The sequence below is a fragment of the Piliocolobus tephrosceles genome, chromosome 10 (genome assembly GCF_002776525.5).
Source record: "Piliocolobus tephrosceles isolate RC106 chromosome 10, ASM277652v3, whole genome shotgun sequence".
NCBI classification, from domain to species: Eukaryota; Metazoa; Chordata; class Mammalia; order Primates; family Cercopithecidae; genus Piliocolobus; species Piliocolobus tephrosceles.
In genome coordinates this window covers 77,667,488-77,681,971 of record NC_045443.1, presented here as the reverse complement: position 1 = coordinate 77,681,971, position 14,484 = coordinate 77,667,488, and the positions used below count along the sequence as shown (strand labels likewise).

General features: G+C 35.1%; 1 protein-coding gene across 1 annotated transcript in view; it reads right to left on the bottom strand.

Moving 5' to 3' along the window:
• Positions 1-14,484, bottom strand: part of OTOGL (otogelin like) — a 239,565-nt gene that overhangs the window by 120,724 nt on the left and 104,357 nt on the right. The window contains exons 14-21 of the mRNA XM_023219423.1: positions 13,495-13,603; positions 12,552-12,598; positions 11,947-12,092; positions 10,692-10,815; positions 9,154-9,331; positions 5,041-5,165; positions 1,598-1,807; positions 247-412 (exon numbers count right to left, since the gene is read on the bottom strand). Of these exons, the coding sequence (XP_023075191.1) occupies positions 247-412; positions 1,598-1,807; positions 5,041-5,165; positions 9,154-9,331; positions 10,692-10,815; positions 11,947-12,092; positions 12,552-12,598; positions 13,495-13,603 (1,105 nt within the window). The remainder of the gene's footprint in view (positions 1-246; positions 413-1,597; positions 1,808-5,040; positions 5,166-9,153; positions 9,332-10,691; positions 10,816-11,946; positions 12,093-12,551; positions 12,599-13,494; positions 13,604-14,484) is intronic.

Below are 14,484 nucleotides of genomic sequence, written 5' to 3'. Positions count from 1 at the left end.
GTTATTGATTTGACTATGGTAAAAACAAGCAGGAGTATACTTCAAGATCAACCATCAGAGATTCCTTAGCTCTTTCAGTAGCTATTGATGAACATATGCATGGTTTTTTGTTGTTGTTGCTGTTGTTGTTTTAAAGTAAAGATGGTAAGAAATATTTTTTTCAAAAACTTCCATGAAAGCTCATTTAACCCATAAGAAGAAAAAGGGATTAAAACAGGATGCTGCCAACCTGTTTCTGTGACTTACATGGGTACACAAAAGTTAAGAGTGTCTTCATAGAATTTGCCTTCCGGACAATTACAGCCTTCAGCACAGTCATCATTGCACTGCTCCAGGGAAGACAGAGAAATGCAGGAATGGAGGCAGAACGAGGAGCAGTGATGGTATAGCATGCCCTTCTGGCACACCACAGCTAAGGACAAAGGAGTATCGCTTGAGAAAGATTCCCATGGCACACAGAAACATTTTATGCCTGCTTAGAGGTCTGTGATAGAAAATGAAAGCTGGCCCATTACAAGGCAAGGAATTGGGAGACCCTTAACTTGGATGCTCAAAGAGCATCATCCTCAGCGAAAATGAAGGACTAAAGCAGGGGTTGGGGTTGGAAACCTTTTTCTGCAAAGGGTCAAATGGAAATATTTTCAGCTTTGCAGATCATATAGTCTCTGTCACAGCTACTCACCTCTGCCCTTGTAGTAGAGAAGCAGCCACAGACAACACACAAACAAATGGGCATGACTATATTTCAATAAATTTTATTCACAAAAATGCAGGAGACCCAATGGTTGTAATTTGTCAACCCCCAGACTGGAAGAAATTGGCTCATAGTATAGAAAGATGATAGAAAATCTTCTCTTAACTGCTGGGTCTGAGATTAAAAAGTTACCTCTAAGAAATCAAAATCCTAGACGATATCCTAAACAAATTTCGTATATGAATTTACATTACTTTTATATTTACATTATTTTTGTCTTAGAAAGCCAAAATTGAGCAATTAACATCAACACCAGCCAATGATACCCCTGGAATAACTGGAAAAACCCCTGAGGGAATGCGGAGGTGGAGAGAAAGATTCTAATGGGGGTGGAGGGGTGCTGGTAAAAATTAGCTGATAAAAAAATTATAAAACACACAAGGAAACAATCTACCATGAATGAAAATGGCAGACAACATAGTGTGAAAATTAGAGCCCCAACAATTTGATAATAATTGCCTGTTGCATAACATCTATTTAAGTACAAGTCAACTGCGTCACTGTATTACATAATCTTTTCCATACTTTCTAATATTTAGATATGATATTTCCATGATAAGGATTTTTCAAATGTTTTAAATTATTTGGTGCATATTTCAAAGCATAGTTACGATACTTTCGTTTAACATAAAACTAGTCAAAAGTTATTGGTCTTATCCAACATATCTCTGATCTTAAGAAATTAAATATTTCATTTGCTTTTCATGTTTGTACATTATGAGAATATTTCAAATAACTTATATGCAATATCGACCTTTCATTTAAAAAATAAAAGTAGTCATTACAAACATAGAGGTCTCTAAGGTATTATCTGATAGTCTTTATCTGTGCTGTTGTACTCACCACAGAAAGAAATCTGAGCTCTGAAATCAATGGGAATACCATGCTGGCCGCAGAGGTAGGCATAGTGGGCAAGAGCATTGCACAGGCAGGAGCTTCCACACTTGCATGCATCATGGCGGCAGAGCTGATAGTACAGGCCAGGGCTAATATAGATGTGGCAAGGAGCAAAGAGCTCCTGGTGGATGACATCACAGTGTGCTGCATACCCAACTAACAGACAAAGAGCCCCATTAGTATCTTATTTAACAGTTCAGATCTTACCCCTAAGTATCAAGTTCGAGAATTATCCAAGCATTTCACTTTCTCAGAAATATACTGTAGTGCATATTACTTTTAATACAAGAGTGAACAATTTCAGCGTATACGGTTTTTATTATTTTTTTATAATGTTGGTAAGAGCACTTAATCCATATTCAACAGTCTTTCAGGAAAAACAATAGTGTATTGTACCTGAATAGCATGAGTAACAGAAGGGTTGAGAGAAGCAACGGCCTCAACCATCCCATTGTATGAGGATCATCTTAGGAAACCTACTATAAAGAATTGGGGCGTATTGGGAGGCTTATTTCCAGACATCCACACAAAATAAAGTGGTTCCAGATTATGGATGTTATGGCAATGCTGTGTAATACACAATTGTCTAGGAAGAATTGGGAATGATCTTATTTCAGTGGAGTCTCTGAAATGGATGGTAATGTGTCAGATGCCACATAGTCACTGAACTCAATGTCTGCACAATGCACAGTGTACAATGCCAGGCAGATATTAGATGCTCGATAATGTTTGATAAATAAATCTATAAATGAATGAATAAGTGAATAATGAATAGAAATTGGGGATTGGGGTATATGCTAAAGGCCATGAGATATAACTATAAAATCACCTGGGGAGGGGAGGACATCTGTGTAATCATTTCTTGAAATCTGTTGATTTTTCCCTTGAGAATGACTTATCGTATATAATATTTTATAGAAGTAACCAAGTTTGACAAAACAATTCAGATTCCATCTTTCTGAAAGAGGGTAGGTTTGTGGTTTCTTGATATAGTGGACCTAGTTTGCATCGGTTTCCTAACAGATAAAATTAATCAATCTTTTCATTGTCATTGCCTTTGACAGACCAGATAAGCTGTTGGAGATCAGTTTTTTCACTACTAAGGAATTATACTGAACTTATTTTGTTGAGTATATTACATATATTTAGTATTGGTAAGAAAACATGGTAATTGCTCAAGTATGATATTTTTGCATTCAGTATGTATATGTATATAAAACAAATGACTTAAACTATAGCAGTATATAGCAGTATACTGTTTAAATATATATTCTTAATGCCAAGGATCCTGAAAGAGCAAAGTAATCCACCAAAAAGGCCTAATAATTTGTAGATCAAAGTATATTCCACTGACAAGTTAAGGATAACTAAAGAAGATCCTCATGAAAACAAAATATACTTTAGAATCTAGATCAGAGTTATTGACTTGTGTCTATTTATTTTCCTTTCTTTCGGGATCTTCCTGAATTTACCTATTTGAAATTGTTTTTTAAAAATCACAATTCATAGTAGAGCTAAAAAAAAAGCTAATATCAAATATATATGCATGTATATAGCATGTGTACGGCTTAGGGTGCATGCGGGGGAGGTTAGTGTGGGTAGTTCACATGATTCTTTTCAAAGTAAAGACAAATATCTCAAAATATAAACAGTCTATATATCCAGTTCAATATTTCAGTTTCATATATATATAAAAGACATGAGGCCGGGCGTGGTGGCTCAAGCCTGTAATCCCAGCACTTTGGGAGGCTGAGACGGGCGGATCATGAGGTCAGGAGATCGAGACCATCCTGGCTAACACAGTGAAACCCCGTCTCTACTAAAAAAAAAAATACAAAAAACTACCCGGGCGAGGTGGCGGGCGCCTGTAGTCCCAGCTACTCGGGAGGCTGAGGCAGGAGAATGGCGGGAACCCGGGAGGCGGAGCTTGCAGTGAGCTGGGATCCGGCCACTGCACTCCAGCCTGGGCGACAGAGCAAGACTCTGTCTCAAAAAAAAAAAAAAAAAAAAAAAAAAAAGACATGAGGTATGGGAAGAAAAGTGGTAGAAAATAGAGCAAAATAGCATATAATAAAGGAGGTAACTAAGAAATGACCACTGGGAAACTGAATTTATCAATTGAACCCTACTTCAACTTTAACATGTTGTTAAAAATAAAAAATAAAGTTGCTACAATACCCTGGAGGAAACCAAGAAAGAAACAAACCAAACAAGAGTAGCTGAAGGAGGCGGAGTAGATTAGTTGAACGTTGGGGACAGAATGGAGGAAGGTATTGTTAAATGGGAATGAGATTAAAAGTAGTCATTCATGAAACCAAAAAACTCTAGTCTAGCCCTGTTATTATAGATAAGAAAAATGATCAAAGAGGTTACCAAACTTCTTCAAGTTTAAAAGCTGGCTTAGATTAAAAAAAAAAAAAAAAATAGACAGCACAAAGAGCAAAAGTATCTTGTGCTGTTTCCAGCATACCAGAATTCCATGTTAGTAATAAAAACAATATGGCAATCAACAGAATCCTCCCAACAACCACTACACAATTCATAAATTGCTAGTTTCTTATGAATGCTCAACCAATATGAATAATGTATTTTTAAAAACTACATCAAAATAGTGAACTAGCCAAGATGATTAAAGGAAAAAATAAAATTATAAGAATATTTAAGCATGTATATTAACTTTTTCACAATTATATATATGTGTATGCCTTGTGTATATCTTCCATCTGAATATATACATGTATATCTTTTTTATTGCAAAGTGAACTAGACTTTAACATGGTTTGCTGGGGCTTTAGTTTTTAAAAATGCAGTCAAAAATTCTTAGCATGTGGGTTGCCCTGTCATTACAAATTGGAACTCTGGAGCATGACCATCTCAAATTGTTGCCCACTCGATGGCACAAAGCCTCTTTGGATCACTGGCTTCCTGCTTATAAAGCCATAATATATGCTATGAGGAGGAACTTGTAATGAGATGGTAATAACTGACATCGAACATCCCTGGACTATCACAGCATTCTCAGAGGATTCCCAGAGGCTTTTCTTCAGCATTTAAAGACTCTGAAAACTTCCAAAAGCTAGTCCACATCTGCAAACAAGGGGTTTTTAAACACCCAAAATAAGAACATTTATGAATGAAAAATAGGAAATAAAAGTCCTTGTCAGGTTCTTAAAAAACAACCTAGATTACATAAAAAGACATATGTAAAGGCATAATATTAAGCAAAAAAAAAAAAAAAAAAAAAAAAAATACATGAGGAATGGCATTGATTTTACCATAATGAAGAAAATCAGAATTTAAACTCACCATCTAATCTTATAAAATTATAGTAATGCAAAGAACTTTTCCCTAAGTTTACAGCAGAAAGGAAGTTTACATGCAAAACTTACTGTTTTGTTGGTTGATGTTACAGGGGTCCACCACTGGGACATGAACAGGTGCAAAACAGGTAGAAGAAACTCTCCACGCATTTGCGTGAAGTTGTGGTGTACCTTCTATCATGCCTGATGGAGAACTAGAAAGCAAAGATAATGCTCACCTTCATGTATCTCTCATTTATTTGTTCATATCCTTCAGATATTTAAATAAGAGAATACTATTTTTCATAATGTACAAGGAAATCTTAGAGCTTGAAATTTTCTACCAGTTTAATAAAAGTACAACGGTATTAAGCTCCATATTACTAACATTTTACAATGTACCAAATTGTAGACATACATGATTTTATTTAATCTTCATCTCAACCTTATAAGAAAAATGTCTTTTCTCCCCATTTTACAGAGAAAGCAAAGCAGAAGCTCAGAGAAATATTAAATTACACTAAGCTGATAAGTATCCAAGCCACGATTCAAACCCAGTTTTCCCTGACTTAACCATACACACTCACACAACCAAAACTTTAGCATATGTATAGTTTAGGGTGCACGTGGGGAAGTTAGTGTGGGTATTTCACCCGATTATTTTCAAAGTAAAGACAAATAACTCAAAATATAAAGAGTCTATATATCCAGTTCAATATTTCAATTTCCATTATGAGATCTGAAATATCAAGATTCCATTATGAAGTGGGCAAACCAAATGAAAAACATCTATCTTAAAACTACAACAGTGTTTAGGAGACAAACACTGCAATTCCACCCCCAGCAGCCATTCCGATGTATTAATTCATCAACCAACATTTATTAAGTGACAACCCCTATTGGACAATGTGCCAGACACTGTCAAAACTTCTTAGGGAATCAGGTTGAACTAGATCTCCCGCAGGAAGTTTTTGACCACACCACAACCCTGACTGTGTTAACTCCTCCACTATGGCTAAGTGGAAAAGTAGGCATTAGCTCAGCTTTCTCTAGTGTCCTTATAGATGAACTATTTTCACTGGAGTTGCTCAACAGAGTGACAGAGAGGACAAAAAATGGGAGCAACACATGCCATTTCCTTTTCGCCACCGTTTCGTCCTTCTTTCCTTTTCCTGTTCCTCAAAATCAAACTAGCCCATAATAGTAAAGAACCACAACACCCTAGTACAAAATCTCGTTTTGTTTATTTAAGAACACTGAGACTCAAAGTAATTGCATGGTTTGTGCTAGTTTATTTCTTCTCATTCTTTCCCCTTCCTTCTCTCTCCGCTCCTTTGAAGGACAATAAAATAGGTCAGGGTGATACTTGTAGTCAAGGTTTCCAGGTAGAACTTGGAGCTTGGCTCTCTGATTTCATTTAGTTTACTTTAAAACAATAAATTTTAAAAATAGGAGCTAAAATGTGGACCTATTTATTGTCTTTCATTTTATAAAATAACCTTTCAGCTCACCATAGTCGACTACTATAATAAGGCATACAAAATATGTTTTCAAGTAATTAATATTTTCTATTCCACTGTGCCTGCATATTCACATTAACCTTTGTGAAGAAAGAATTTTAACTACTTAAGTTGGAAAGCTAAACACTGTTCACAAGTTATCTCTGACTCTGAAATATCATCCTGTACTCTTATCACACCTAAATGTTTATATGTGGCAGAGACTGGTGCCTTAGAAAGAGTCAGACAGATCTGCTCTCTCTTAAACATTGACTGCTGACCCATTCTGACAAATAAAGAAGAGAAAGCGGGAATAATGTCTTTTCTGAACATCATAGCCAAGCCACTTAATGTAGTTTCTGTTTCTCAAATGTGGTGAAGACATCAATATTTGACCTACAAATAAATAAAACAAAAAACTAAATTACCTAAAAAACAAGGTACAGGAAGACAAGGAGATAAGATACAAGAAATTAAAATTTAAAAAATTTTAAATGCCAGTTCCCCTTGCTCATCCAAACTATCTTCCTGATAAACATTCTACCTCAGTTCAATTAACTGTCCACTATATGTGAGGTTCTATGCTAGTTCCTAAGAATACAAAGACCAAGGACATGACTCTTAGTCTCAAAGCCCTAACAGATAAACAAGACAAGAAACCAGACAGATAAACAATAAATTTTCATAGATAACACATTGTCAGATTTAACTTCGTATGGTGGGACATGAATCAGCTTTTTGAGGCAAATAATGTCTGAATTGGGGTGAACAATAAATGGGAGGTCACAAGAAAGATGAGGAGCAGGAGAGAACCAGAGCAGGAAGGAGAGTATGTGCAAGAGTGTTTTTTAAAAAGCATATATGTTTATTGCAGCACTATTTACAACAGCAAAGACTTGGAACCAATGCAAATGCCCATCAATGATAGATTGGGTTAAAAAAAAATGTGGTACTATGCAGCCATTAAAAGGAATGAGTTCTTGTCTTTTGCAAAGACATAGATGAAGCTGGAAACCATCATCGTCAGAAAACTATAACAGGAACGGAAAACCAATCACAACATGTTCTCATTCATAAGTGGAAGTTGAACAATGAGTACACATGGACACAGGGAGGGGAGTATCACACACCACCGCCTGTCAGTGGGTGGGGACTAGGGAAGGGAGAGCATTAAGACACATACCTAATGCATGTGGGGCTTAAAACCTAGATGACAGGTTGATAGGTGCAGCAAACCACCATGGCACATGTATATCTACGTAACAAACCTGCACGTTCAGCATATGTATCTCAGAACTTAACGTAAAATAAAAAAAAAATAAAATAAATAAAATTAAATTTAAGAAAAAAGAAACAAAACAGTATTTGGAGAGTAGCTTCTCCATGAAATGTCCCCTAGCTGCCCAGCCCAAAATGAACCCTCTATTGTTCTTCGAGCCATAATCAAAAACCCCAACACTTAATTTTTAGAATCACCTCAGTATTTTTATATATATAGTTGATTTTTATATATAATAATTGATATATATATATATATATATAGTTGATTGATCCTTGCCTAACACTAAATATTCATTTTTTAGCTATTTTTAAAATTAAGGTATAGCTAAAAACAAACTATGTACATTTACAGAGTACAACATGATGTTCCGAGGTATACATTGTGAAATAGTTAAATCAAACTAATGAACACGTCCATCACCTCACATTCTTATTTTTTGTTATGAGAACTTTTAACACCTACTCTCTTAGCAATTTTCAAGTACGTGTTACATTAATTATAGTCATTATATAATTAATTGATCTCAAAACATCTCCCAAACTTACGCATCCTATCTAGCTGAAACTTTGTACCCTTTGCCCAACATCCTCCCATACTCCCACCCCGACCCTTATCCCCTGGCAAACACCATTCTATAATACTTTGCTTCTGTGATTTCAACGATTTTAGATTCCACATATTTCTTAAAGGTTGCTATCCTCTCCTGATCTGCAACACAAAGCTCCGTGAGGATGAGAACCATGGCCTACTGCTTAAATTGCTCCCATTGTGCTTTTAGCATGATAATAAGTGTGCAAAGCATTTACACTAAATTATAAACTGCTTCTTTTCACACATAGGTGAAAAGTACCTGGTTAATACAAGGGGTACAAATATATATTGTTGCTTCTCTTCCAATGAAACACTAACAATCACAATATCTAGCAAGATAAAAAAAATGTTGCTTTAGAGGTATTAATAATACCAAATGATATCAATATTTATAGAGTATCATTCACTACCACTAATGCATAATGATATTGAGCTGTTATTTTTGTTGTTGTTTATTTGTTTTTTTGTTTTTAGGCAGTAATGTTTCAAAAATAAAATACGTTAAGGTTGATAGGGGTAGAAAAGAGAATAGCGGGGAGTAGTGAGCATAGCTGAACCACACTGCCTAAATCCAAAGCCCAGCTCCACTACATGTGAGCTAAGTGATCTTGAATGATTTATTTGCCACTTTGAGACCTTGGTTAGTTTCCTTATCTATAAAATAAACATATTAATCAGAGATTGCTCTACATTTTAAACATGATGACCTATGTAAATCTCTTGGAATAATGCCAGCTAAGCTATTTTTGTTAGGTAAACATTTTTAATGAATTTATATCCTTTAAATGATCAGTCATCAAGTTATGTTAACTATGCAGAAATCATACTTACAGAAAATCATCTCTTATGTTCCCATTAAAAGTGCCACACAGACCTAATGTTCTTCTTTTCCATGCACTAGTGAGCTGAATATAAATTCTTTCCCCATCTATAGCAAACAGAATCTTTAAACCAAATGTGGTTCTTAGAAGTATAAATAAGGATGACAGAGTTTGAATTTCAACAACACCTGCAGGAAAAGAACATACGTAAATCAGCTTTGACATTCACAGACGATGTTCTGAAATGCTAGGGTACACCACCAGGACTCTCCTCCCCAGATACAAGGGAAGCAGGGGAGGCAGGCTAGTGATTCCTGCCTGTGCTTCAGGGCCAATCTTTGCCACCCAAGGCTGCCTTTTTTCCCTTCTATTCCTCTCCTTTTTTCCCTTAGCAGCCATTTTTAATAGTTTTTCAGGTCAACACATACTTTCAGTTTGCAAGCATCTCACAAGGAAGGAGGCAGTCCTCAGACATTTGAAATCCAATTCATTACCAAGTTCAGGCTTTTGTCCTAAACATTTTTTCAATCTTTCTTCTTCTCTCCATCTCTATCATTACTGCCTTAGATGACCTCCTCCTCATTCCTTGCATGCCTTACTTTTATAACGTCCTAACTGTTGTCCATGTTTCCTGTCTAGCAACTCTCAAAGTCACTTCTACACTGTTGTCATAGTCATCTACCATAAAAAATAAAAATAAAAAATAAAAAAATAAACCTCCTTAAAAACTTACCATTTATTTGGTTGAACCATGAGATTGCCCTCTTTGTAAATAAAAATGGTCAAAAATGACAATTACATATTTGATTCATATCAAGTTCAACTTCCCTAGCCTGACACCTGAGTAGTGTGAGCATGCGCTTTGTAAGATAAATCAGGATATTTTTGAGAGTGAGAGTGTTATTAACAGCTATGCTGGAATGCAGGCATGAACAGGACCTGCCCTAGAAATCCACAATGTAAAATGCCTCCTCCACAAGCCTTTCTCATCCTTACCTACATTCAGACATTCTCCTTTACCCTGTCTCTGCTGTAGGAATATCAATCTAGTTCTGGTTCCCCCTAAATATGCTGCAAAAATTGACACCTCCTTGATCTACATGAAACATTTTCCCCATCCCCTTCAACCCGGCAATTCCTTATCCTTAAATGCTCAATGAGACAATCATTGTACAATAACCTCTTTCAGAAAACACTCCTGACCATTTCAGTACACCCTTCTCCAGGGCTGAGTGAGCTGCACCTCATTTTACACTCCCAAAGTCTTTATGTATGTCTTTGAGTTTATCACATTTTATTGTAAGTGGCTGCTTGCTTGTCTCTCTTCCCTTCCAAAGTCTAGGTCACTTGAGGTAAACACTAGGTCCCATAAACATGATTATCATCACTATCTGTAGCTGACGGCCTGGTGACACACAGGAACTCAATAAATGTTAGGTAGTCAGCCTAACATTGGGAAAAGATCCCATTTTGTTGGTGTGTGTTAGTTTTTTGTTTTTGTTTTTGTTTTTAATGTAAAGAAAGTACACTACTAGCATTGTTTCTTACCATTCAGGTTGAAGCCTTGGTTAGGACTAGTGAGAATTTGTCCTCCCCTACCAAGGGTCACTTGTTTGTTAAAATCATCCTCCAGAATCAGAGTTATAGACTGAAGGCAGACCAAGCCAAGATTCTGCATAAAAATCAAATTATCAATGAAAGGAATGGGAGAGAGATAGAGTCATAGAAAGAGATAGGAAGGTAGAGAGGGAGATGGCAGAAGGGGAGAAAGAGAGAGGAGAGAACAAAAAAGAAAGAGAATACATATAAATTAGAATTTCTAATATATAAAAGGCTTGAGTATAAGTAATGTAATAAAGTAGTTGATACATAACTCATTTTATGTAGCCCCATTCCTAATAAAATATAACTTTATATAGTACATTAAATATATCATGTGTATACATACATTCTACTTAGAACATTAAATTAAAGTCTTTCAGTAAAGTACCAATAGTTATGTTTTCCATGGCATGTAAAGTATCTCTCTAAATTCATTCAACTGGCGTATTAGACATAAAAAGTCAGTAAAGCAAAGAACCGAAAGAATTAGACTTCTACACAGAAAGTTAATTCAGACTCTAATATATTACACAGAAAAAATAAAACTGGAAAAGAAGCAAATAAAGCAGTTCAGAATTTTTGTTGGAAATAATTATTTTCTATTAGAATAAAACTAGAAACTTAAATATTTTGGCAAAATTTTGACTACCTGCTTTAGAGAGATGAATGAAAGACCTGGATTTCTTTATTTAGAAATTATTGATGAGTTTACTGTTTCAAGAAGAGATCTAAATAAATAAATATTCTAATATGTTAAGAAATTCATATCTGTTTAGAATGCTATGAAATCAGTTCAAAACTGTCAAAAATAATCTCTTTAAAATAGCTAGATTGAAGTAAATAAAAAACTTGGATTCACTGTACAATCATGCATAAAATGTTCAAAAAACTGTACATACAAACACTACTTTTTTAAAAACAAAATACAATTAAATATATAGTATTTAGTCTAAGACATACTTGTTTTCACAGCTTAATATCTCTGAGATCAAGATGCGTCATGTAACCAATGGTATGTCATAGAATAATCATCAATGCTTCTTTCTAATATGTAGAACAATGATGTATCTTAATAATCAACATCATCTCAGTTTTAAAGAAAATATCTATATCCATTCATGTTACAATTCTTAGTCTGAAATCAAGTTTAAGTAAAAATCAATGAATCCATATTGCTCTGGTCATTTTGAAATGTTCTTACCTGCTCACAGGGAGCTTTCTGTAAAGTAATAGTGAATTTATCTTTTCCAGTTCCTTTCACGAGGATGTATTGGCACATGCCAATAAAAGAATAATGTCGACCATCGAAAGTTGTAAAGTGAGAATCACCTACAACTGAGCATTGAACTACCAAAAAAACAAAGATAAAGAAAAGGAGGTGGAGATAGAGGAGGAGAGGGAGGATGATATGATTAGGTTAATCCTTTAAAAGCAGATCAATTTAGGGTAAATAATCATGCATCAAAACTTTAAACACCTACTGTGTTTGTTTAAAATTTACTGGTTTGACAAACTTACTAGACTAAATTATATTAACCCATTTAATTTAATGTTTATAAAATGATATTTATTCTACATACTTTTTTAGATTTTATAATATTTACACTATTTTAATAAAGTTTTACCAAAGTTGCCCACTCAACACTATCATTTGTTCAATTTTCCATGTATCCTCTGAGTAACTGCATTTACAGATTATTATAGCCCCTGGTATATATGAGATGTCTTCATAAAGATCAGTGCTGTCTTTCTCCCCAATTTAAAGAAATTTGAAACATTCTCTATAAAAACATTTTAAAAGATTACCTGGACAGTCATGCTCAGTGCAGTTCCAAACTCCACCAACACACACACTAAAATAAATTATAAAAATGTTAATTTATTGGCATAGAGAAACTGTATTAATGTTTGCATCAGTGTATTGATTAATGTAGCAAAGTATATCATGTTTATAGGTTCAGAATAATCTGACTTAAAAAACATATCTGCAAAAGTTCAATTGACTGGTAATTTTGAGCTGGCTGGCACCTAAATTATTATCTCTTGTGTATCATATGTAAAAATCACTGACTATGGTGAAGATCAACAGATATTAAAAAGAGAGAAGAGATCTCCTCTTATGTCAGACAAATTCTACCTTCCACCCTGACATAGGTATGAGTTTTAGAGGACAAAAGCAGAGTACCTATAAAACGGAAACAGAATCAGCATCTGAGAACGTGGTTAGTTATCCTATTACACTTCAGCTGTATACACTGACACCAAAGGGAAAAGCATCTGACAACATTTAGACCTCTGTTTCCTTTTAGGACTGTCCTTCAGGGATTTCATGTGTGCCAACAGTGTTAGTTAGCAAATTTAATATGGAATTCTAAATGTTTCTAATCACGGACCAAAAATTGGTGACCTGGAGAGTCATGTTTTACAGTATGCAACAGAGAAGCCCAGAAGCACCATCAAGTTCTAAAAGTATGTGCAAATTAGTGATTACAAATGATAAGAAAATGCAACAGACTCATCATGTGGATACAAGATGTTAATAGAATTACCAAGGTAAGTGATAAGAATTCCATCATAAAAAGAAATACAGATTTCCCTTCCCCCAAGGAGTTTAAATAAAATGCAAGTTTTGTGTTGGAATTTGGGGAAGTTAATTAGTAATGAGTATATTCCTTTAAACATCTGTCACGGTAAAGTTGTCAACTTAGCCAAGTACCCAGAAATAATTGGCTGTACATTGATCACATACCATTCAGTACATTCTTGTTCAATTTTTGAACCAACTGAATAAACTAATCCATGAAAACTGCACGGGCAATTTTCCAAGGAGATGCAAGTCCCATTGTCCATTATGAGGCCTATTTGAAAAGAAATACACACCAAAATTTCAAAAGAAATAATAAAAATTGTATTTCTTGAATATAAAAATTCAACCAACTTCTGTTGAACACCTACCTACTCGTGGTGCTGGAAATACAAATTTCTTTATTTTCAGTGGGATTACTGACAACCTGACTCTCAGGCAGTAGCTACCTTAAAGGATCTATTTCAGGAGTTTTCAATTTTCTTATCCCATGACTTGCCATCAAAAACTCAAGGTTCACCATACAGAATAAAGGAAACCAAAGAGTGTTTCCTTGCATTTGAGGGAGGAAGGGAGAGAAGGTGGGAGAAAGTACATTTTTAGTTTAGTTTCTGTTCATTCCATGATGAGAAAGATTTACACTGTCACACAGAATCATAAAGAGCTAGGTACGGCTCCTCAAATGTCCAAGACCATGGGAATGCATTTGTTACTTCTCTCCAACAAGTAAAGGAGGTTGAACCAGAACTTAAATCAGCCATGTTACTAAGCACACTGTTTCATTCAGCTGACCTTTTTCATGGTAAGACTGTAGGAGAAAGCACTGACTTTATTTTGGTGCTTGAGTTTACATTCTGGGGCAAATGCCTTATCCTGTTATTGACAGGTCACAAACAGCTCGAACTAGGACTGGTCTGCCATACTTTGAGTAGCACTAACAGAACAATGAACAGAGGCCAGACAGATCTGGTTCCAAGTAATCCTCACTCAGTTAATGAGAATATTGGGAAAATCACTTATCTCTGTGATTCTATTTTTTTAATCTGTAAAAAGAAAAGGGTTTGAATAAATCCTCAGCGTTCTTTAGAAACAGCTATCAGTATAGCAGATTCATTCCTAATTTTAAATCCTACCTCTCTGACTTGCTAAGTTACT